Source organism: Pavona decussata, unplaced genomic scaffold (genome assembly GCF_977016875.1).
Source record: "Pavona decussata unplaced genomic scaffold, jaPavDecu1.1 SCAFFOLD_155, whole genome shotgun sequence".
NCBI classification, from domain to species: domain Eukaryota; kingdom Metazoa; phylum Cnidaria; class Anthozoa; order Scleractinia; family Agariciidae; genus Pavona; species Pavona decussata.
This window is the reverse complement of record NW_028145567.1, coordinates 1933731-1958617: the sequence shown is the minus strand read 5'-3', so window position 1 is coordinate 1958617 and position 24887 is coordinate 1933731. Positions and strand designations below refer to the sequence as shown.

At 36.1% G+C, this 24887-nt stretch overlaps 1 protein-coding gene across 1 annotated transcript; it reads left to right on the top strand.

Annotated features, from left to right (window-relative positions):
* The first annotated feature begins 17114 nt into the window (after window positions 1-17114).
* On the top strand, window positions 17115-19468 carry LOC146465807 (forkhead box protein I3-like). Its single transcript, XM_085127998.1, has one exon. It carries the CDS (start codon window positions 17235-17237, stop codon window positions 18066-18068), a length of 834 nt encoding a protein of 277 aa, XP_084984124.1. The 5' UTR covers window positions 17115-17234; the 3' UTR covers window positions 18069-19468.
* The last annotated feature ends 5419 nt before the right edge of the window (window positions 19469-24887 follow it).

Genomic DNA, 24887 nt, shown 5'->3' with positions numbered 1-24887 from the left:
AATTCCCGCTATTACGGACTCTTGCTATTAAGGACACTAAATCGCGGTCCCGAGGGTGTCCGCGATAGAGGGAGTTGACTGTACTCCTTTTTCCCAAATCTAGTTATTTGTTCCTCAAAATTTGCTCCTGGTTTCTTTCCATCTTCTCCTAACCTTATGCACACTTTGACTTCAAAAGATTAAATTTTAAAATCGCAAATTGTCAATGAGAAGTCTTCGTGACAAACAGAACCTCTCTCACTTCCTCTCGGCAATTTGGAAAAGTAGTAGTCAAAATTATCGCATTTAGTGCTACAAAAGAGCTCTTGGAATAGGGGCGAAGTAATCGGCAATATTCAGGATTTTTAAATAAAACATATGATAACTGTTTTCTGATGCCAGACAAAATACATGGATTAATTTCGTCCCTTTTATTCATTTTTGATTTTCAATGCAGAACAACTTTTGAATGATCGACAAAAAATTGAATGCCAGTTGATTTGCCAAGACACTGACTAAAATAATCCAGCAAAGAAAGCAAGAGCCAATATTGAAATACGATGAACAAGGCTGCGTAATGCACACTGACTATCGCATATATTAAGCAAGGAAATAAAACAATAAAGAACTAATGGTTTTACAAAACTCGTGACTTCTTTTGTTTTAATTTCAAAAGCCATTATCGTCTGAAGCACTTGTCATCTCTGAAAAAGGAACTGAAAAAGATTAACCCCGGCCGCAGTAGATTCATTAATTAATTAGTTGTTCTTTTAGCGCTGGCATAAAGAGAGTAGTGTCAATAAATGCAACAAACAGATAAGTTCACTCAAACGTGGAGTGACTGTGCAGTTTGAATTGCGTCAGATTTTTTGTGCTTGATTTAAGACCAAAGTCCCATGTTCAGTCCATCAGTTTCCAATGAAAAGAACTCAATTGATCACGGAATGATGTTCCCGACGTTTTGGCTTGTTGTTTAAAAACCTATGCATTGATTTCCGAGATGTTTATGTTTAAAAAATAAACTGATTAAGGAAATTTGCGGTTAATCAAGACACCAAGTAACAACTCCTCCCTTTTAGCCAAGCTGTCTGAAAAGTAGTGATGCAATATTTGAAACGACTTGAAATCCAATCAAAGAATTTTCGTGAATCGTGCAAAAATATATGTCCTTTGTAATCAAATGATTTGAATGAATTTAAAAGGTTGGCTACTTTATAGTCAACTGATTTGACTCAATTTAAAGTTGAATGTTTCACAATAATCTACATGTTTGTCCTTAAAAAGGGTACCCCTGATCGCTTACCTCCGGTGAATGACCTTATAGACACTTTGAACTCAAAACGCTAATTAATCGCCAAAAACGGAAGTTTGCATGACAAAAACCGCCATTCAAGCAATTTTTAAAGTATTAGCTAAAATTATCACTTTTGTTAAACCAAAATAGATTTTAAAATGGGGCGGGGTAGACACAATCATGACTTGGGATGTTTAAACAAAATATGATTCATGTTTATTGGCAGTTTTGTGTTTCAGTTGTTTTGTTTAAGGTTTTCCATTTCAAACTGTAGTATCGTTTGTTGTCGCAACGATAAGACATTTTGTTTCAAACTGTTTTGTTATCATGGAAACATATCTGCATGCATCATAGTTTCTCGAAAAACTAAAAACGCCATTTGTTAAATGAGAACAAACTTGTTTCTGTTTGGTTGCTCTCTCTCTCTCTTGTTTTACGGAAGAAACATTTTTATTACTACTTTGAACGTATGCCGGAAACAAAGCAGTGAACATTGAACTCCTCATAATGTGATATTTGATTTACGCTTGATATCCTTCCAAAAAAAATTTCAATAATTAAAAGCATGTTTGTTTGAGCAATAAATTCTTTATGCTTGAGGGCAATATCATTTAAATTTAAAGTTAATTAAAACAAAGTTCACGCAACGAAAATAATATAATATAGGCACGCAGCGCGTGCAAGAGCTATTTTTGGATTGTGATGAGTGGTGCCTCGGCTCTTTTAAAACACACATATTGTTCTCAAAACTACATTTGATTGGTACGATGACTTATTCCCAAATTATTTCCTGAACTTACAACAAAACATAGACGAAATCACCAAGTTTCATTACCAAACTAGAGAATTCAAATAATGTCCTTCCTTCCTTCCTTTCTTGTAACTCGCTGTATACCCTCTAGTAAGTTTTAACCTGAGGTGCATGGCTTCAGCAGCGACAAAACAAAATCAATAACTAACAAATCATTACAAAATTAACATTCTCCATGGCATGCTTAAAAGCGTTCGACTCAGTAAAGCTAACATCCGTACATGTATGTTCTGTATCTAGAGCAACGCACATGACTGGAGATGAAACAGCTGTAAACAAGAGACCTTGATCCTATATTGATGTTAAATAAATGAGGAAAAGCATTAGAGTTCTACTCATAATATTGCAGGTTACTTATGTTAAGTTATCTTATCTTATCTCATCTTATCTTATCTTATCTTATCTTATCTTATCTTATCTTATCTTATCTTATCTTATCTTATCTTATCTTATCTTATCTTGCTTGTTTCTTATATTTCCACAAAGTAATACATTGAATCTATGCAACTCAAAATTGGTGATGATTTCATAACCATAAACATTCAACTTCCTTCTTGAAAAAACAAATTAGAAAACGCCTTTCGCCGCTTGAATTTCGAGCAAATACATTCCTTTTCTTATGAATGCTAAAACTTATCACTCGGGTGTTACTTTACATCTTAATCAACATGTTTTTAATGATATTCGTAAAAACACACTTAATCTTTACGATATGGTAAGAAGTATCCGTAGCCATGTCTCAACTAAAGCACGCAACAATTCAGGTATTTCAATTTTTGCAGCATTACAGTACGTTTTGACGGTTGAAATCTTCATGTAGACTTAATGACAACTTGTACATTGTCAATAAAACTCAGTGAGGGTCATTCGTTAGTAGTTTCCTTCTTATCTACAGTTGATTCCAACGGACTGGTCATCATTAATTAGCGTGTTTCATACTTCCTAGAAGTATGGACGTGCTGAAACGCCTTAAAATAGGATACTTATATGATATTAAAGCTTGTCTTATTTTTAGGTTACTTATTGCATTCACCTCGTGAATGTGGCATAGCAACAGTCGGCTCCAAAACATTACTTGTTTCCTTTACATAGCATATCAAAATTAGGCAAAAATGCAATGACCCTATATATTTTTCCGCGTAGTTTAACTACAAAATGTTCCGGCCTTGGTCCAACTCAAACTGAATGTAACTTTAGACAATTTCCATGAAGAAGTACCGAGCCAAACCCGTGATATCGATAGAAAGTGTGTTTAGAACTTAAGCTAAGGCAGATAAATATTACCATATCCGGCAGAAGACGTGACCTTCTTTTGTCGAATAACTTCCTCCACTGGAGGACAAGGGTAGCTACCATGTTGCTCGTTAGAGGGCATCGTTGAACAGCACTGAGAGTCACAAAAATTCTCAGTGTTATTTTGGTGACTTTCGTCTAAAGTAACAACAATTATTGAACAAGTTGTGAAGCTCTAGTGAGATTGATAACTATGAGTCTCACGCCTTATGGTAAAGTCAAACTGTACAGTTTTTGATGGCGGAAATTTCCTTCATTTGTAATTTACCATAAAAGCGTTTTTTTTTTTTCCGACTTATCATGACAAAGCAGAATGGTATTTTAATATATGACAAAGTATCTTAAACACGCAAACAAACCATTAAATTCAACAGACAACAATATCGTCACTTTAAAATGACGTCAAATCTCTTCACATTGGAACGAAGCCCGACTTAGACCCTGACTTAAGACAAGCAATAAAGCTATGTATCTGTCTATCAGTTGTTGATTTTAAGTAGATCAGTGTGCGTCTCAGTACCGCTTATTTTCTCACGCAGGAGGCGGTTTAAGGAGTAAAACGATTCCCCTAAAAGTGACTGCGTGAGAGGCTAGGTAGTTACTGCTATATTCCTTATGGACTCTGTAGCTGGTTGACCAGCTTGAAAGTGCATGGTTTGAAAAATGAGATCTGGCATTTGAACGCACACATTTTTCTAATTCTACTACGCATCTTAGAAATGAAAGGTGGTTCTGATCGCATGATGGGGTATGACTCAACAAACTAATAACCTTCAACAATTTCACGCCAAATGAGAGTTTTTCAACTCACTTTGAATTTATTGCATTTATTACAAAAGTGTTGTCCTACTAAGTATGACAAAGCAAAGCGGTATTCTTTCAAGCGACCCTTTTTAGTTCAAGAGCAATTAAGTTGTTCGATACATGCATCAGGAAAGTCTAACTGACTCCAAGGAGAAACGTCTGTAAAAATGTTTGTATGATACAGTCTCTCTCAGGAATTCGGGGTTACAACGAAACTTTAAAGTAGAATGACAATTTTTTCTTTGACCTTAAGGTCTGTTTAATATAGAATTTTATGTATTTAGCATGTCTAAGGATCAATCAATAGTTAGAACGGCTTAAAAATTCCTGTTTATGTCAGTAATTCTCATTAAGGAGTCGTTAGAAAATATTTCATTCATTCCTCTACTTACAGAGGGCACAAATATCTGGCATCAGTTTTTGAACTACGAACTGGTTATTTGGTGAACAAAGGGAACAAAACACGACATAAACTACAACCTTTGCACATAGTGCTTTTGAGCTACGGAAGACGAATATCAGTGTAACTGGGCTACGAGCGAAACGAAACGCTTCTCTGCAACAATCAAATTTCGAAATATTTTCTTTATTACGTCACATTCCAAGCATTTTCCGAGCAGAAACACGTTTATGATGTCTACAATCAAGAATGGACTTCGTTTGATCACCATTTATTGAAAAAGCTCTGACAAATCCGGCCATAGCTAAAGTTTTTCTGCTTCAATTCTTTTCCATGGGCAATTGAGTAACATTACTGAATATTGTTTTCAGCATTCACTGTACCATATATTGACAGTACAAAGAAAATCACGTGCTGAAAAAATCACATTTATTTATCATCGTTTTTTTTTTTATTTATTTATTGTTGTTGTTTTTTTTTCCTTTTTCTTTCAAAAGCCACTATCGTCTGAAACACGTGTCAACTCTGAAAAAGGAAAAAGATTAAACACGGCCACAGCAGATTCAATTTTGAATTTATAATTTGCTGTTTCACAAGGTTGGCGCTCGTAGAGTAGAGTCAATGAATACAACAAACCGATTAGTTCACTCAAACATGCAGTGACTGTGCAGTTTGCTTTACGTGTTTGGTGCGTGGTTAAAGACCACAGAAGTTCATTGAGTCTATCAGGTTCTATTGAAAGAACTTATTTTATCACGCAATGTTGATCCCGACGTTTTAGCTTTTTTGCAAAAACTGTAATCGTAAAGCAATATTTGAAACGACTTTGAACACAATTACAGAACTTTCGTGAATCGTGTAGAAAAGATGTGCTGTGCAATCAAATAATTTGATCCAATTTAAGGCTGACTGTTTTTCATTTACACAACTGTTTGCTCTTTTAAAAGAGGTGCGCCTCGTAGCTTACCTCTTTGCATTACCTATGAACTCAAAAGTTTAATTAACCGCCAAAAACGGACACCATATTGTTATGGAGAAGTGCGCATGACAAAACCCTCTTCTTAGAAATTTTTAAAGTAACATTAAAAAAAAATAATTTATTAATCTAATATGTAGTATTGTTAGTTTTTCTAAAGACAAAATATTCTGCCAAGAAATGCTTAATTTTTTGGAAACATATAGTGCAGGAACCTTCTTTGCTACTTCAACAACTCAAACGAAACCGATGATTCTATTCTTTACAGTCTTTACTTGTGAAAGTGAAGGAAGAATTCTATCTTGTTCTTCCGCAAAGCGCTGTGCTTGTACTTTTTGCATTATTTTTAAAAATCAGTCTTCTCTTCGAGAAGTTTATGTTTTCTAAACTAAACTGTTTTTAGAAGATATTAACAAGCAAGTAATTAATCCAAACTCCAAGTTTTTTTTTGAACTTGCCGAACATGATTTAATCGTTTGAAAGTAATTCTTGACGTACTTTGTAAACAACTAAATGACGAAAGCAAAAAAAACTTTTGTTAAAGACTTCTTGGTTGCTTTCGTCCAGTGATTCAAACAATTGTTACTTACTAACTAAAAACAAAATATTGCTAATTAAGAAATAGCCTCAGGCGAGCAGACATCATAACGCCAATAAGACGTTTGCATGACAAATAGTGCATGAGTTGCTTTTTCAGCAGTTCAATAGAAATAGTAATTAAATCTTTGATATTTCATTTTGAGCTTAAACAATGCCTTAGAAAGGGGCGGAGTACGAGGTAACGATTTCACGGTTTTTTAAAATATCCACGTGATAAGGTTGGTATTTTCTATTACAACTAAGAAGCCATGCAAATTCAGCACACTGAATCATCTCTCGTTCAATATAATTTTATCTTTGTTGTTTATCGCTCTTCCACTTATTGTTTTACCTGTGCAACCTTCATTAGTTATCGCTAACGTAGTTTTAAGTGATCAAATTTTCATTTTCGTGTCTCAGTTGAAAACACTGTCTTCGCTTTTGTCGTTTCGTTGGAATGTTGCTCCGTTTTATAGACACTGATTTCATTTGAGGAGATCAAGGAACAAAACTCAATTTCTTTGATGAAATAATAGTCTTTTTTCTCGCGATATAAATAATGGCAGGTTCAGGCTGAGAAAACATAACATATATCTCATACCAGGGTTTATTTTCCCTTAAATTTGATAAGAAGCAATAATGAAAGAAGAAATAGGTTTTGCATTCTTCAGCTATGAGCACTGAAGATTACCGTAAAGACAAGTATACAACAATGCAACAATGATCCCTAAGAAATAACAGAACAACGCAAAATAATGAGGGGAAATGGAGTAGAACAACAAGGTTTGATCGACGAATCAGCAACTTCTTAGCAAGTCCAAGAACAAACTTCCATCTGTGGTCTTGCTTTTTTCAGATTCGAGTCTCCAAGACAAAGAAACTGTTACTGTAAGAATTATGACAATTTTGTTCTTTGGCATTCAAGTCGAGTTCATGACGTCTGTTGATATATTCAACTTGCCTTAGGGCTAGTTTGGAGGAAACGATTTTAAATAGTAAATGATTAAGTGATGCTTTGAAAGGCTTGAAAGATATTCTGTCAAGCAATGCTTAATTTTTTGAAAACATGTAGTGCAGGAACCTTCCTTTTTACTTCAGCAACTCAAACGAAACCGATGACTCTATTCTTTACAGTCTTTACTTGTGAAATGGAAGGAAGAATTCTATCTTGTTAATTTTAATCATAATTTAATCGGCAAATCGCTGTGCTTGTACTTTTTGCCTTATTTTTAAAAATTAGTCTTCTCTTCGAGAAGTTTATATTTCCAAACTAAACTGTTTTTACAAGATATAAACAAACTTGCCGAACATGATTTAATCGTTTGGAAGTAACTCTTGACTTAACTTTGAAAACAACTAAATGGCGACATAAAAATTATCTTTTGTTCAAGACTTCTTGGTTGCTTTCATCCAGTGATTCAAACAATTGTTACTTAATAATTAAAAACAAAATATTGCTGATTAAGAAATAGCCTCAGGCGAGCAGACATCATAACGCCAATAAGACGTTTGCATGACAAATAGTGAATTGCTTTTTCAGCAGTTTAATAGAAATAGTAATTAAATCTTTGATATTTCATTTTGAGCTTAAACAATGCCTTAGAAAGGAGCGGAGTACAAGGTAACGATTTCACGGTTATTTTAAAATATCCACGTGATAAGGTTGGTATTTTCTATTACAACTGAGTAGCCATGCAAATTCAACACACTGAATCATCTCTCGTTCAATATAATTTTATCTTTGTTGTCTATCGCTCTTCCACTTATTGTTTTACCTGTGCAACATTTATCAGTTATCGCTAACGTAGTTTTTAGTGATCAAATTTTCATTTTCGTGTCTCAGTTGAAAACACTGTCTTCGCTTTTGTCGTTTCGTTGGAATGTTGCTCCGTTTTATAGACACTGATTTCATTTGAGGAGATCAAGGAACAAAACTCAATTTCTTTGATGAAATAATAGTCTTTTTTCTCGCGATATAAATAATGGCAGGTTCAGGGTGAGAAAACATAACATATATCTCATACCAGGGTTTATTTTCCCTTAATTTGACAAGAAGCAATAATAAAAGAAGAAATAGGTTTTGCATTCTTCAGGTCATGCATATCGTACTTTCCGCTGAATTGAAAGCTCTCCTTTCGTGCCTTTAAAAACCTTAGTTCTTGCATTTTGACGCAGACTTCTTTCTTCTTTTAACTTAATTAAGTAATTCTGTTTTTCAGAACACAAATATAGCGGCACCTTGCTCTTCGCTTTAGCGTCTTCACATCTCTTACGCCAAGGAAAATTCAAGATGTCACTAATTTCCTCTTAATCCCAGGGAATAACCGCTTCTAAGACCTCGAGCTTCATCCTTTTTTAAGACGTACTTTGAAATTTGCCATGTTACATTTTTAACAGAATTGTTTTTCTGGTTTGTACGACAAGGCAAAATGATATTATTGGGGGCGGCCTTTTTCAGTCTATGAGCACTAAAGATCATCGTAAAGACAAGTATATAACAATGCAATAATGATCCCTAAGAAATAACCGAACAACGCAAAATAATGAGAGGAAATGGAATAGAACAACAAGGCTTGCTCGATGAATCATCAACTTCTTAGCAAGTCCAAGGACAAACTTTCATTTGTGGTCTTGTTTTCTTTGGATTCGAGTCTCTAAGACAAAACATCTGTTACTGTAAATTTTGTTCTTTGGCATTGAAGTCGAGTTCATAACGTCTGCTGATATATTCAACTTGCCTTAGGGCTCGTTTGGAGGGAACAATTTTAAATATTAAATGATTAAATGATGCTTTGAAAGGCTTATCAGTTCAGTTTAATGTTAGTTATTCTCATTGTGGAATCATGAGTCTTACAGCGAAATCCAGTCATCCTTTTACTTACTTTGACACAAACATTGTGCAGTCAGTTGAAAATCGGTTGAACGACAAACAAGCTATTTGGTGAACAAAGGGACAAAATAGGATATCAAATAGAAGTCTCGGACATGTCTTCGACGAAACAAACGAAGCGTTTCTTCTCTACAACAACGATCACCGTTCATTCAACTTTTAAAATAGTTTCCTAATGACGTCACATTGCAAGCATTCACGTGAGTACAAATTCCATTCTGTGAATTTAGTATTGTCCTAACACACCAAATAACATACGTTTATATTGTCTTTTTATGGCTGGAAATGAAATAGCTGTGTACAAATCTCTAGCTTAACTATGTTAGCTTCAGTTCTTTTTCATGGACATTTGAGTAACATGTTTCTAAAGATATTATTCTGATCATACATATCCTTTTATTGACGGAACAAAGAATTAAAATCACGTGCTGGCAAAACACATTTATTAGATTCTTCAGTGGTTGTTTTTGCTGCCTTTAAACTCACAGAAATTCTTAAAGTCGGATATTTGCTTTCCTCTACGTATTGCGATCATCAAACCGACAAGAATGTTTTCTACAAATTTGTAAAAGTAACGTGTCATAAGCTTGAAAACTTAGAACTGAATAATGTAAACTGAGCGACAGGAACACGGCAGACCAAATAGCAGTTAAGAAGTCCAATTATTGAATGATATCACTCTTGATTGAAAATGTATGATTTAAAGTGTGTGGCTTTATTAAGGATCTCACTATGAACATTTTGCTTAGCTTTTTGAGAATAATTACCAACTGCTCTTTCTGCTTTCTGAGGTCATAAATAAGTAAAAGAACAATATTTCATCTGTTTCATCTATATTATTAATTTTTGATTTCCAAATCAACTTTTGAATGATCCACAAAAATTGAATGTCACTGAGTTGATTGCCAAAACCTTGAACTAATCCAGCAAAGAAAAGCTTTATCTGGAGAGCTAATATGGAAATACAATGAAACGACGTCATGCTTGCCTAACTATCGAATATACTAACCAAGGAAATAAAATAATTAAGAACTAATTATTTTACAAAAACCATTACTTCTTTTTCTTTCGAAAGCCACTATCGTCTAAAACACTTATCAGCTCTCAGTGAAAAAGGAAAAAGATGAAACACGGACACAGCAGATTCAATTTTAAAACTAAAATTAAAAGTTGTTCTTTTTAACGCTGGCATAAAGAGAGTAGTGTCAATAAATACAACAAATCGATTAGTTTACTCAAACATGCAGTGACTGTGCAGTTTGCCTTACGTTTGTTGTGCGTGATTTAAGACCGTAGAGGTTCAGTCCATTAGTTTCTATTGAAAGACCTCATTTTATCACGCGATCAGTCATCTCCTCGTTTTTCCTGTTGATTGAAAATCAATGTTATTGTTTAAAAAATAAACTGATTAAGGAAAATTTGCTGTTAATCAAAACACGAAGCAACAACTCCACCCTTTTGCCAAAAACTGTCTAAAAATTGTAATGCAATATTTAAAATGATTTAAAATGACGCAATAAAAGAACTTTATGTCGTGAATCGTGTACCCAATTTAAAAGCTGACTGCTTTTCATTAAACGAACTGTTCGCTCTTAAGAAACGTTACCCTTGATCTCTCACCTCTTTAAACTGCCGTATGGATACTTGTACTTTGAACTCGAAGAGAAAATTAATCACCAAAACGGACACCCGTATTGTTATTGAGAAGTTTGCATGACAGAAACCCACTTCTCAGCAATTTTTAAAGTATTTGCTAAAATTATAACATTTGTTAATCTAAAATAGAATTCAAAATGGAGCGGGGTAGACGACAATCAAGATTTCGGGATTTTTTAACCAAAAATCATTAAAGTTAATTAACAAATTCATCATGTTTCACTTCTTTGTGTTTTTGATTTCTCATTTGAAAGGTCGTCCGGAGAGTACTTTTAAACTCTGATGTCGTTAGTTATTGTAAAGATTAAACATGTTGTCGAAAATGCTTTGTTGTAATGAAGGCACCTTCTCTGCCTTTCGTTCGTAGTTTTCTGATTATGGAAGCATGGACTGACTTCAACCAGTTTGCTCGCATCCTGGCTACGTAAATTGCAATGTTAGTCTAATACCGCTCAAGAGTAGAGAAAAGTAAATCTAGGAGTAGAACAAACCCTGATTTCCACAGTAAGGGACGGTCGGATGGCTAAAAATGTGGATGTTTGAAACCTTGTTAGCAGCTGGAATTTTTGTGGCAAAAGATTTGCCTTAAAAGCTCGTTTCAAAACCAAAAATATTTCGGTATGTTTATTTAGAGAAAAAAACCTTTTTTCCGATTAATTTCTTTCTGCCCTGACATTTCTTTTTTCTTCATTATCATATATTGTTTTCACGAAACGTATGGCTTCATAAAATTTAAATTTATGAGAACATAAAATTCTTTGTTGCAATGATATTTGATTTATTTTTGATATCCGGTCCAAAAATAAACTTTAACATAGCGATGTTTGTTTGAGTAATAAATTCTTTCTGGTTGAGTCAATATATAAAAATAGTTTTTTAGTTAAAACGTTTGACATTTAATTGCTCGAATTTCAAATTTGCTTGGAAAAAAATTATTTATTTTCACTTAGGTTTCTAATTCTTGATTCAAGAATAGTAATATTTGAAACTCTCGTCTTGTGATCAAAGATATATCTTTTATAAAAAATGATAAATCCTAACTTAAATTCTTATCACTTGGAATAGTTGTTAATAGTTTTTCCTAACAATCGTTTATTTCTATGTACCTAACGAAATATCTTCATTTTGTAATCATGATTGGTTCTGCGCTTATTGTGCTTAACACATTTAAAATGCCAATGACAAAGTTAAAAAGTTACATTCACATGTAAATTATGTTGTAGCAATTGATACTTACGAGTTGAAAATTTACATGTACGCGTAAATTGAAATTTACGTACAACCTGTAAATTCTAAATTTTAGTGTGTGGCAATTGACACTCACCAGTTGAAAATTTACATGTACATGAAAATTTAAATTTACAACCTGTAAATTCTAAAATTTTATGTTGTAGAAAATTATATTTACCAGTGGCCCTTTTTGCAGATTAAATTTATATGATGTTTATATGATTTTTACAGGATTCTGTAAATTTCTAAGTAAACAGTTCGCGTCGCGAAACCTGTAAGTTTTAAATCGTTTATCAAAACGTCTCGTAAATGCACCATCTTGTAAAGGAATAAATATTATATGGAGCCTATTACAATTATTCAACAAAATGAATCCGCAAGAAACTATTATCATTTTTATTCCGTCGATTGCCAAGCAACAAAACGAAGTTGAAGAGTAAAACGACCAAAGGAAACGTAAATAGATCTTTTAGCATTAAGATGAGGCATGTGTGATTGTGGAATTTCCGGGAACTTTTCTTCCTTCCAAGAAAATTGCATCATAGTTTTTGTATTGGATTTCGAACGTTACATTACATTATATAAACTTCCTATACTATGCGTCCTATGCTACCAATGGCATATAATTTGTATACAGCACAATAGCGCATGATTAGAGATGAAAAAGCTGTAAATAATAGACTTTGATCCTGTGTTGATGAGAAAGAGATTTAAAAATAAGGAAAAGCGAGCAGTATATTTCTACTGATCCTGCAGTTTACTTACATTTCCAGCAAATTGGTCCATACGATCTGTTCAATTCAATATAGAGAAATAGTCTTTTACAGTATCACACTCGCCTCCAACTGGGAGATAAAATATCAATGACATACTCCGTGGAAGATATTTTGGCTCACAGTGATTTCATAACCCCTAGCATGCAACTTCCTTCTTGAGAAAACCATTTTAGCAAACGCCTTCCTTCGCGTGAATTTCATGCTTTTAGTTCACCAAGAACCGTTTTACAAAACAATCAACTCTAAACAAAGAATTTCCGCCTTTTCGAATCCTAAAACTTCTCATTTGAGTGGCACTTTACATCTCGATCAACATGAGTTTCAACGATATTCGTACAAACACATTTCACTTTCACAATATGCCGGCAAGAGATATTTGTACCCATGTTTCAACCAAAGTATGCCGCATATTTATTCCTTTGTCAACAACTGATTTCTTTTTTAATTTTCAAGCATTACAAGTACGATTGTGACTCTTTAAGTAGCCCTTTTAGTTTACACGCTTTTCTGCGAAACTGAAGGCCATATCTTAGTACTTATCGTGCTTTTCGGCTTGCTTATTTCAAAGCAACGTCATTAAGTAGCGTGTTTCAAACTTCTAAAAAGCTAACGTGCTTAAACTGGCTTAAACACTCAAACATAGGATAATTATTTGATATTAAAGGTCATCCACTCTTTTAGCTTAGTGTGACACTCACTTTGTAAAAGTGACATAGCAACAGTTTCCAAAACAATTCTTCTTTCATTTTTAAATAGCATATCCAAATTCGGCAAAAGTGCAAAGACGCTATATCTTTTTTCCGCGTAGTCTGTTAACGACGAAATTTTCGTTGCTTCTTAAAGCATTGCGATAATCTTTATGAGACGTGGATCCCTGCATTTCGATACATTATGTCCTAAGCTATGTGATAGATGCAATGAATATTGTATACCGCAGCACTGATGACACAAATGATAGATCACAGAATTGACTCTGCAATGTATGTTAAGGTGCTAAAGTGAACCCGTGAATTTCCCACTGAGCGTTAGCCGATACCGTAAGGAAATGGGAGACAACACAAGGCCAAGAGAAAACCTTCGACCTCTGTGGGAATAGACTTATAACTGAAACTGGCTGGATACTTAACCTTGCAGTTGTCAACAGTATCTTCCGGTAACATTTTTAGATTCACGCAAACGAGCTGGAAAGTCGTCAGTAAGAATCATTTTCCTCTGCAGCTCTGACGCCCGTTTTCTTCTCTCGGCGACAATTATACTCAAACTTTGCTTTTACACAAAAAACACAGTCATTTCTTTGAACTTATCATGCTATTTTGCTGCAAATTTAAATCGGAAGTGAGTTTCTAAAGAGATTGTTATGATGGGTTGACGAACAGGAAATGCAACCACTTTATTTGCTTTGTTGTGAACTCGTTAACTTCAACTTGTCGAAGGTTATTGAACGTTGATGTTTGGCGAAGTGTGCCTCTTCCAGTGAAGCTCCCATCTCTAATGAAAAACTGACGATCAATCATCCATTGCTGCAAAAACACGCAATGGTCGTTATCTATACCTTCACTGTCAAACAGTTTCTAGTCGAAGCTAGAGCGCTATCCGTCAACCTTAAATAAGAAAACGGCACGTTACTGCAAGCTCTCACAGAAGACAGATTTTTCAGTAATAGTGCACCCTTGGTGGTCGTCTAAATGACCGGTATGTCAGCTCGTTTTCACCTTCACTCCGCCCACAAAACGTTTCAAGAATCCAGCTTGACTCTGTCAAAGTTTCGCAATTTAAAACGCTTCACTTCCATTTTAATCTGAAATGTTTCAATAATGTCCTGCTTCAGTTACAGTACAGGCCATTGTGCCCTTGTATAATACAGATCAATTAACAGTTTTTTTTTCTCTGAGAGGAGAGAATTTAAGGCTTTACGTCGTGTAACTAAAAACAACACTAGCTAAAATAAAAACTTTGTCTTTCTCGCGATACAGGTGTCAGTTTTCCGGGCTATAGTCCGATCACAAGCTAGAGGCAACTAACCCAAAAGTCCCTACACGGATCGAATCAACGAGGTTTAGTTGTATTATAACATTGTTTTTAACTCAGCTTAAGTGATATCATCTCGTTCGTAAGAGAAATCAGCGCGCTTTAACTTCAATACAAATCGATATTGAAGATCTGAAGTATGAACTCAGTTCCATGTTATTTTTTTAAAGATATTGCAGGAATAACTGCCAGCAATGGCCCCCTTGGTAAGTCCTTGAGAAAATCACGTTTGTAAGTTAGAGGCTATGTGTGCACGCATGTTTTGGGTAGTGTCAGACAAAAAAACATGGCTTTGTATAGGAACATTCACCATAATCTATGAACTGCAACTTTATGATTATCCCTTAAACAATGAACAAAGGTTTCGCTTTGTAGTTGCGATGCATTTCATTCAGAAATGGTTGTAATAATTTGTTTAGTATCAATGCATCTTGGGGTTTTTTATCATATGCTTACTTCTCGTGACTTGGCTTTTTAGTAATGTATTGGTCTTATGAGAGCAAATTAGATGATGATCGCCTATGGGTCACTTAGGGATTAAAAAACAACAAATGATTTGAAAGATTTGAAAGGAAGCCTATAATCTACCTTCTTCAAAGACACGACGAGCAACGTACGAAGTATTGTTGCAATGGAATTTCAGTTCCTGCCAAATTAACTCCGATAAGTCAGGATTAGTTCTGATGATATCCGGTAGCTTTCAAGAAATGCTTCCATTTGCACTTGAAAGAGAGCAATATTTGCCAGAGGTTTCCGGAATTTAAAATACTCGTCTTTTCAACCATAGTCCGCTCGCGTCCAATATATTCAAAGCAGGACAAGTTCGCAGCACTAAGCTAAGCACCCAACTTTCAAACGCAGTTTGCTTCCATCCAACGTTCGTTTCCACTTTTTTAGCTCAAAATTTCACGCTTACACCACCTGTTTATTTAGTGTCAAGTCTGCTATTACACTTGCGATAATGCTATCGATTTGTTTAGTTTGTGTAAACTTCCGTGACATATTTTGAATTTATGGTGTTGTGATACCAACTATGTATTAGCTTAAATTATAAACCAATATCAAGCTTTATCGAAATACGTGAGTTTTTTTTTTTCCACACACGAACATTGCTTTTCTTTTCTCCTAAGTCGCGTTTTTCTCCTTTGTTCACTTCTTCGAAGAGAACAGAAGACATTCATTCCCTTTTCTTTCTTGGCTTGCTTTTTTTCTTTGCGTTAAATCAACTTTTTGTCATTAGAAACAGTTCATTTAGCGTGAGGCGATATCGCAGTAAAGCGAAGGTACTTCTAACGTTCTCGCTTAGCTAGAATGGGATATTTTCATTTCACTGCAGTCTCATCATGAACCTCTCGTTCAGTGGATAATCTTTTTTTCTAGCAAAATATTCTTGACGTTGAATTTTAAACAGAACTCATTCCTGTGAGGCTTGCACAAGGGAACATGATTAAGCAATTTTCAATGATCAGAAAACTGCCTAAATTTTGAAGTCGATAACTAAAAGGTTAATTTTCCTCATTTTTATTTATTTATCTTTTTTTGACGACCGCCATGGGGGAACAAAATGTGTGCAAGTTATGTATGATAAAAACTGAAAATTAACTTTTAGCCGTATCTCGCAAAGATAGAATGGGATTTCTTTATTTTGAGTATGATCTCATAATATACAACTTATTTATGAGGAAATTTCTCCCGCCAAAAATATATTTTTAATGTTGGATATTAAACAGAGCTTATCTCCGTAAGGCTGGGCACGAAATGCGGAAAAGTGATTATGCAATTTTCAGCGATTGTTCAACTGCGTACATTTTGAAGTGAATAAAAAGGTTATCTTTATTATATATTTCACGATCCGTGGAAAAGCCGTGAAAACGTGCGAAAATGCATGCTTTGTTTTCAGGGATTTAATTGACTGACTTGTAATTTTCTAGACAATGGGCTAATTAAAAGGATAAAACCAACCCTAAAAGATCAAAATATACACACTTTTTAAAGCACTTATCGCATGCGGCTTACTGATGTTGCTTACGGGTGATAAATAGATCACCAACGAGGGGGATTAAAAGAAAAATCGGCCCAAGACTACAAACACGCAAGCCAGCCTAAACAATTCAAAGAAAACTTCTCTGAACTTAATCTGCTTCTTAACGAAAGCTGAGACACAAAATCAGGTCGAGAAACTGTTTTCTCTAAACTGCCGAGGGTAATAAAGGGGAACGTCGATTGTTAGCCATGCGTGCAACTCCAGGGATCGCATTCTTTTCCCCTCTTCAAATATAAACGCTATAAATATTCTTCGCATGTGGTCGTAATGTTACATTTCCCACGACTCAGCTCGACTCTAGAACAAAAGACCGTATTGGCTCGGTCACGTGGCTTTTTGGCCGAGCGTTTATAACTAGCAGTGTACGGTGCCAAACGTTATAGTGTTTTGCTGAGAGCAGCTAACGAACACACTTGTCTTAGATAACGAACGATTGAGTCGTGACTTGATCAGTGTTTCACGTACACAAAGAAGATGTCAGCATTCAGTCCTGTGTCATGCTATGAGAAGGCGCCAGATTATTATCCATCTGTTCCGTCCGTTAGCACAGTATCTTGGCCCAGCGCTGTTCCTTCAGCGTACGAGCTTTCACCATGGTATTCATGGGGCCTACACTCGGCAAAGCTAAGCTGTCACGGCCCTCCAGCGCCTGCTGCTGTCGCTCCACTGGACTATGCAAGCTTTTGGCCTACTGTTCCTTCCCTGGGAAGCTGTGGCTTCTTCCTTCCGTCAGGAAGCTCCTTGGCCAGGTCGTACGAAAAACCGAGTCAGTCGTACATAGGATTGATCGCGGAGGCGATCCTCAGTTCTCCGGAGAAGAAGCTTGTGTTAAGTGACATTTACAGCTACATTCTGACCCGCTACCCGTACTTCAGGACCAAAGGAAGTGGATGGAGAAACAGCATTCGTCACAATCTATCGCTCAATGATTGCTTCGTCAAGGCAGGTCGCAGTCCAAACGGTAAGGGGCATTTCTGGACGATCTGTCCCATGTACTACGAAGATTTCTTGCACGGGGACTATCGCCGAAGAAGAGCTGGAAAGGTTATCAAATTGGACTTGAAACCAGCAGAGCGCCTTCTAAGCGATTCACATCGTTATTTCGCTTTCTTCAGTGACGAAGCGAAGACCACCGTACCTGCCCAAACCGAAACTGTTAAGACTCAACCAAGATATGAAGAACGCGAACGTGATGAAGTTAGAATCAGAGATGTTGACTGTGTTAAGATCGAACCGTCTTCGCTCGAACACGATCCAGGACGAAGAAGAAGCTTTGATGTTCAGAACTTGCTCTCATCGCAGCATTAATGGACTAAAGACGATAGAACAAAGACTTGAATTAGAGACTTAGAACATAATTTATATAACAACTAGATTATGATAATTTAATTTTATGTATTCAAGATCTTTCAAAACTATAATCTGGTTATTGTCCTCTCTGAATACTCGCGGATGACTTTCATCCTAATTCTTACTGAATGAGAAAGCCGACCTTTAACAAAAACCGAGATTCGTTTTATCATTTGCAAGTTGTAATCAAACAACGCAATTTTTCGGTTGCGTGCGGACGAATGATATTAATTCATGAACACAGCTCCATAACCACAAAATTGCATTTGTTTATGTAAGTTAACGATCGTGCATATTGTATTTTATTCCGGTCTGCGGCTATAAATCATTATTTGTATTAAAGGAAAAAAGGGATGAAGCATCACGTTATGTCACGGTTCAAAAATGGGTGAACTATATTGGAAAATTTAGGGGAAACCAAAATAAAAGTATACTTCCTATAAGATCTTGTTTGTGTTTTGTGAGTTCAATATAAGCAATAATTGACAAGTAAATTCGACTTCAGCTGAAAATAAGGTTTTGTCCCTTACCATACCATGTACTGAAATAGACTGCTGTGTGCGAAATCGTTTATACTTTCCAGACTTGTGTTTTTCAGTTAAAACTAATACTAATTTTTTTTTTTAGAAGGTGGAGTACGCTCTATCTATGGCGCGCGTTGTTTGACATACAACGCAACTTTGGCACTTTTGAGTGAAAAGTATTGGAACACTTAAAATAACTATTCAAATAACGCACGTCTACGTTATCAGTAAGAGAGATTTTTTTTTCAAGAAGTTTAAAAATGCAAACCGTCGATAGACTTGATAACAATAATAGTAATAGTTAAATCAGTTGGGCAAGGTATGATTTTGCAACGGCTATCTGACTTTGCAACTGACACATTACATGCGGAGAAAGAGTAAGAACTATAAATAACAATTAGATAGTGCTCGCATACGTCAAATAAACATTAGTCTGAGATATTCAAAAACAAAAAGTTGCAAAGTAACGATTTTCACAGAATTCCGAGTTTAGCGCTTGATACGATTTTGCAACGATCTAAAACTTATCGTGTAGCATTCTGACATTTTTACTTGGGAAGTTTATAAAGGATACTAAAAATAGAAGACGCGTATGTATGGTAAGTGAAAATATTACTCGAAGAGATTTTGTAACGTTAAAAATGCAAAGTTATGATCTTGTTGGGTTCACAGTTGGCATAAGATGATTCTGCAACGGGCAAAGTCTCATTGGAGAGATAGATATACAGTAGATGAAAAGCGTTAAACGTTAAATTCACTAAATAAAGACACTGGCTTTTGTAGGGCAGATTTTTAACTGTTAAACATTCTTGAATAAAGAGACTTTCGTTTTGACATATTGCGCATGAGATAATTTTGCAATGGGCAACTATAGCTAGAGAATGCAGCTGTGTTTATTAGAAAGAAAAGCATCATGCAGAGCCCGGCTGAGCATAAATATTCAACATTAAAATTCAAAATGGCCACCGCTTAAGCAAAATCTTAGACTGCAGTTCTGGCACAACAGCGGGAAAAGTGTTAAAACATTAAAAATTACCAACAGGATGGGATACATGTCGGTTAAAATTGGCCTGTTAGACAATTTTGCATCGAGTAATAAAACTTAAGGTCACTTGTACCACGTGGCGCGAAGTGGGCAGGTGACAGGATACAAGCAAAACCAATGGCGAAATGGCCGTTTGAAATCTTGCTGGAAGTGTCGTCTTTTTATCACGCTACTACCATAAAATCAGAAAACTGAGCTGAACTGCCTTTATGTCCTCAGGTAAGGTTGTTCTTGGACCACAAATCATCCTGTTAGCAAGCTGCAGACACATAGAAGGCACGAAAAGAGATTTCTTCCTCTTGGACGAATGCGAACACCGGTTAAAATTCAACCTTCGATACTACTGATCGCGTGGTCAACAAAAATGGTTTTTACATGCATGCATAAACGTTATTCACCTCTGAATTACAGGTCGAGTAGCTGAAAACTAATATATTCACGAACCAAAACCAGAAGCAAAATAACTATCAAAATAATGAAAATCCTATATGCTACATTAACAAATCTATCTATCAATCTATCTATACTAGTTGATATGCACGCCTGTTGGCAAGAGTGCTCAATAGAAGGACTAGAGCGTTAATAATCGAGTTGGTCTGATCAACTGAAGATTCAACTTGCCAAGTCAAATCTTCAGTTGAGCAGACCAACTCGATAATCAATCTCTCTATGCATCTAAAGGACGAATTTCAAACACTGTACATTGGTAATCACGTGAAGAGAATGAAGTGTCCTGCAGTTTGAATTTTTAACTGCTGTTTTATAAACCACGCTAATGGTTTTATTCATATATAATTGACTTTTTTTTCTTCAAGATTGATCAGACACTCTAGGGTAAGAATAGATATGGACGCTACAAAAACAAAAAAGGTGCGGTGTACAAATTTCATCTCAAAAGCCTGGTAATCGTGCGCATCTCTACGTATGCTTTGGTCATAAGAATTCGACAACAAAGTTCTTGTTGGATTAGAGGACAAACTTTTCTGAGGGAGGAAATTATTGCTTCTAAAAGACGCGAAATTAAAGTCTGCTTTGCGTCTTTGAAAACCATGAATATCTCCCAAATTCGTTGAATACAAGTTCGTTCCCTACAATTTTATGGGGCTTAAATTTTCACCTTAAAAACAGGCTCCAAGAACAATTACTCCTTTAATTGGCCTTTTAAAAAACGAACTGTATGGTAACACAAGAAACAACATTTTAAAACTTGTTTCCTTGAGCGCCACTGGCCAAGGGTTTCAAGAAGAACTATTCGAGAATATATTTGATGAGAAGAAATTTTAATTACTCGGTTACGATTCTCATGTGATAGTCACACAGTGAAACCAACTCGTATACTTACTGGTGTAAGTTTGATTAACAATGAAAGCTCGGAACAATATTGATCGAATTCTAGAGGACATCAGAAGATCAAACAACATTAATTTAACACCCTGGTAGCTCAATCAGATTTTGTTTTACGCACAAAAACCCGGCTTTTTACACACCGTAGCTTACTCATTTGGAGAAATAAACGCGATAGCGAGTTTGGAGACGATTTTAATCTTCCCTAGGAATATTCGACCTCAATAACACCTTTGAACCTAGGGTTTTTCAATCAGTTGACTACAATGCAGGCATTTCCTTAATAGGGATTAAACCCCTTCGGTGACAATATAGCATATCCGACATTTTTAAAGGACATTTAAAAGGCAGGAAGTTTCCAAATCGAGCTCGCGTGTTTGTGCACGAAAGCTGGAAACTTCGATCCAGCCCTGGCTTACCTTAATATATCGGATTGGTGTTTACCGTGCTATATTGTAAACCGTTGCATAATCCCCCCTTGAAAGGTCGGCTATATTAGGTTGGGTGTACACCCTGCAGGTGGCCGTGAGTGCGTGAGTGGAGCACGAGTGAAGTAGCCGTGCATGGGCTTGCTGAGAACACCTCAAAGCGAGGGGCGGCATAAAAAACAGGGTTGCAGTTTTCACAGAGGAAATTTCTCCGAAGTCACGAAATGAGCCTTTGCTGTTATGCACCATAAGTGTGAAACAGCTCGATTCGACGTGGCACCCAGCCCCTCCTACAGCCAAAATTCTAAACCAGCAATGTGCTCGTTCGCAGGTTCCTATTTCTAAGCTTGAAGTTAAAATTATACATTGTGCCCATTTAGAAAATAAATTCAAGGGGGAGTTCTTTTCAGCTGCGATATTCGATTTTTAATTTTTCGAAGTGGATATTTTAACAAACTTGTACTTTGCCCTCTCATGGGATAAAGAGTTTTAATTCTTTCACACGGCCCTCTTCAGGCATTGCCACTGGTCCAGTATTTACAGCTGGACACGAAGTTTTTACTTAAACTAATCAACTTTTTGGGCCAAGAAATAATTTATGGACATGCGGAGCTTTAAGCACCCCCTACGGATCTAAACGTTGGGTCGTCCAATGTATCAGCAAAAATGTTATATGGTGGCATATATAGTCACTGATCCCCTTTGATGGCCGTTCATGCTTTTGTTCCGTGCATGGAGGACACTCATACAAAATCTTAAAAGAAACTTCTAGTAAAGACAAGGATATTTTATTGACTTGGCTAGTAAAATATAGATCTACTTTGAGTAGTTCTTATACCTCGTGGTGCGATGTTTTGAACGTCCATTCGCTGTGTTTGTCCGAGTATGGGCTATTAAAATTGGATGTGCTTACTACAATGACACCGGAAGGAACTTGCGGAGAAGCCTGGTGCAGATCTAATGAATCGCATGAAAAAGTAGCAGTCCGAAGAGCCTTATAATTCACGGGCAGACGAGAACAGAGACTAAGGAGGGCACGAAAGCCTGTACCACAAATGCTACACTACGCTTCTAGAATATTCGATTATTTTCGTAACATCTTATTGTAGGAAATTTATGCTCCACAAAACAAAACGAGAACAAATTTCCAAAACTCGCGTTAATTTTTATTCGTGTTTTGTTCGTGAGATGTTAATTTCCACGATTCTAATAAACTGGGACGTGGAAAACGCTCATTTTTATCGCTGCCACCCCAGATTTTGACACCTATCCTTATAAGGCGGGGTCACTTCAAAAAAGCTAAGCGGCTCTCCTCGTCTAGAATATTTTTACAGTTTGATACAAAATTACGAAGTCAATAATTCTTGCTATTACAAATCGCTTTCCCTACATTCGCTAAATTGAGAATGATGTATTTATCAGTAAATTTGCTAAATTGTTGACTGAATGAAAAAACTGCTTTGGAATCATCAACACCTTTTTGAAGGAGTACAAGACTTCCACACTTGCGTTAATTTCCTTCATTAGGAAAATTTACTTTCTCTTTTACGTTAATTTTCTTTATATTGAGCTAACTTCCCCCTTCAACTCGCCCAAATGAATTCAAGTCACAGTAATTAATAAATAGAAACATCAATTTCTAGGTAGGTAGATGCATGACGGTTGACCATTGCCTCCGATGGGCCACCCTGTACCAGTGGTGGCTCTAGAAGTGGGGCGGGGGAAGGTGGGTCTTCTCGAACACTCGCCTGGCTTCCCTTCTGGCCCCTTCCTCAAATCCGCCACTTTGCATAAAATCGTAACTACCTCTGGATCTACATCTCAGCAAAAAGTATTTGGTAAAGCTCCTCCTGGGATCGGCTGGTCAAACGAACTGCCACCCTCTTGTAGTATGGCTGTGCACATGCGTAATGCACTGGCCATACTACGCACTTAGTATAGTCAGTACTTCTTGCTGTCTGTAGTTTTTCTGATGCAAAGCAACTTTATGCATACCTAGAATTATTATCAGTTTTTTTTTTTCAATTTCCGGTTTATATCTCACGGCCCGGCTGTTCAAAGGGCGGATAACTTTATCCAGCGGATAAAATGTATTTGTTGGAGTACATGTTATCCACTGGTTCCGGCGATTTATAAATCCACTGGAGAGACTTACCCGCTCTTTGAACAACCGGGGCCAGTAATATATGGTTTCCTGAATATTCTTAAGTCATTCGTTTTGATTTCGCCGACAACGAACTGTGACCTTTTTTTTTTCTGAGAAAATGCTTTTCAACATCAACCGGCTCTCAAACAACCGTGCCCTGGATTGTAAGATAGTGAAATATAATCAATTTTGCCGTACAGAAATATCTGACTGTCATAAGTAGAATGTTAGGAAAATCATGATTTCTTTTTTAGCTCTGGACCTTGCTGTCATAGCTAATACATGTATAAATTAATTAGTTCTGAACAAGTACCTGCTGGCCCTCATGTATATGGTTGCACCCTACACCATCTGCAAATGTTAACTATTCTTGGCCGCAATACAAAACCTAGCTGCCCCATTAGTAGCGTAATGCTCAGTCCCAACACTTTTGAAGTTCAAATTACCACTCATGCAAATAATTAAATCTTCACTTGGCGTAAAATGGAAGCTCAATGAAAGCTGTGACCTTGGAAAGTTTCAACTAGGGAAGCTCACAAAAGCTTGCTACTTGGGACTCCTGCCAATCATTTGTTATTTTATAAGCAGGTATTAGTTTGGTTCTGGTTAGTAAATATAAGCTTAATGTCCAAGGACAACTATCTCGGCATGGTTTTGAAGCCAAATGGAGCAATCGTAGATACCCTTCACTGGTAGTCTGTTTCAGAGCCTAGTCTGAACTGTCAACGCTCCATCACCCCATAACACTCTGAAGGTGAGATGAAAACAACAAAAGGCTAACATTGCGCCAAACAAAGTGTCTGCCAAACTGTCCAACTTTAGTTTAAGTAATTTTGTTCAGCTTTTTAAAGTACTGTTAATAATAATAATAATAATAATAATAATGATGATAATAATAATAATTCATATTTAAACGGGGTGATCCCTTCAGTCGCAGGACTGGTATCAACGAGGGCCCTGTATAACATAAAATAAAAAGTACGTATACGTACGTTAAAGCTCACTCAGCTTCATTTGAGCAAGAAATGTCAGTAAAACTTAAAACTCAACCTGTTGGAAAATGCTTAGAGTTATATCAATCAGTTTTAGTTAAAGGATATGTGTCAAGTGACGCGTTTAAGAAAGTATGCACAGAGTTTGTGGGCTGAAGTCTTCGGACGGCAACCGAAATTTGAATGCTTTGGAGAATTCGGACGCTGTTACTTCTGTAATGGGAGCAATGTATTGGACAACAAAACAAGAGAAATAGGTTTACTTGCCGGCAAAATGATATGGTTATAGCAAATAACA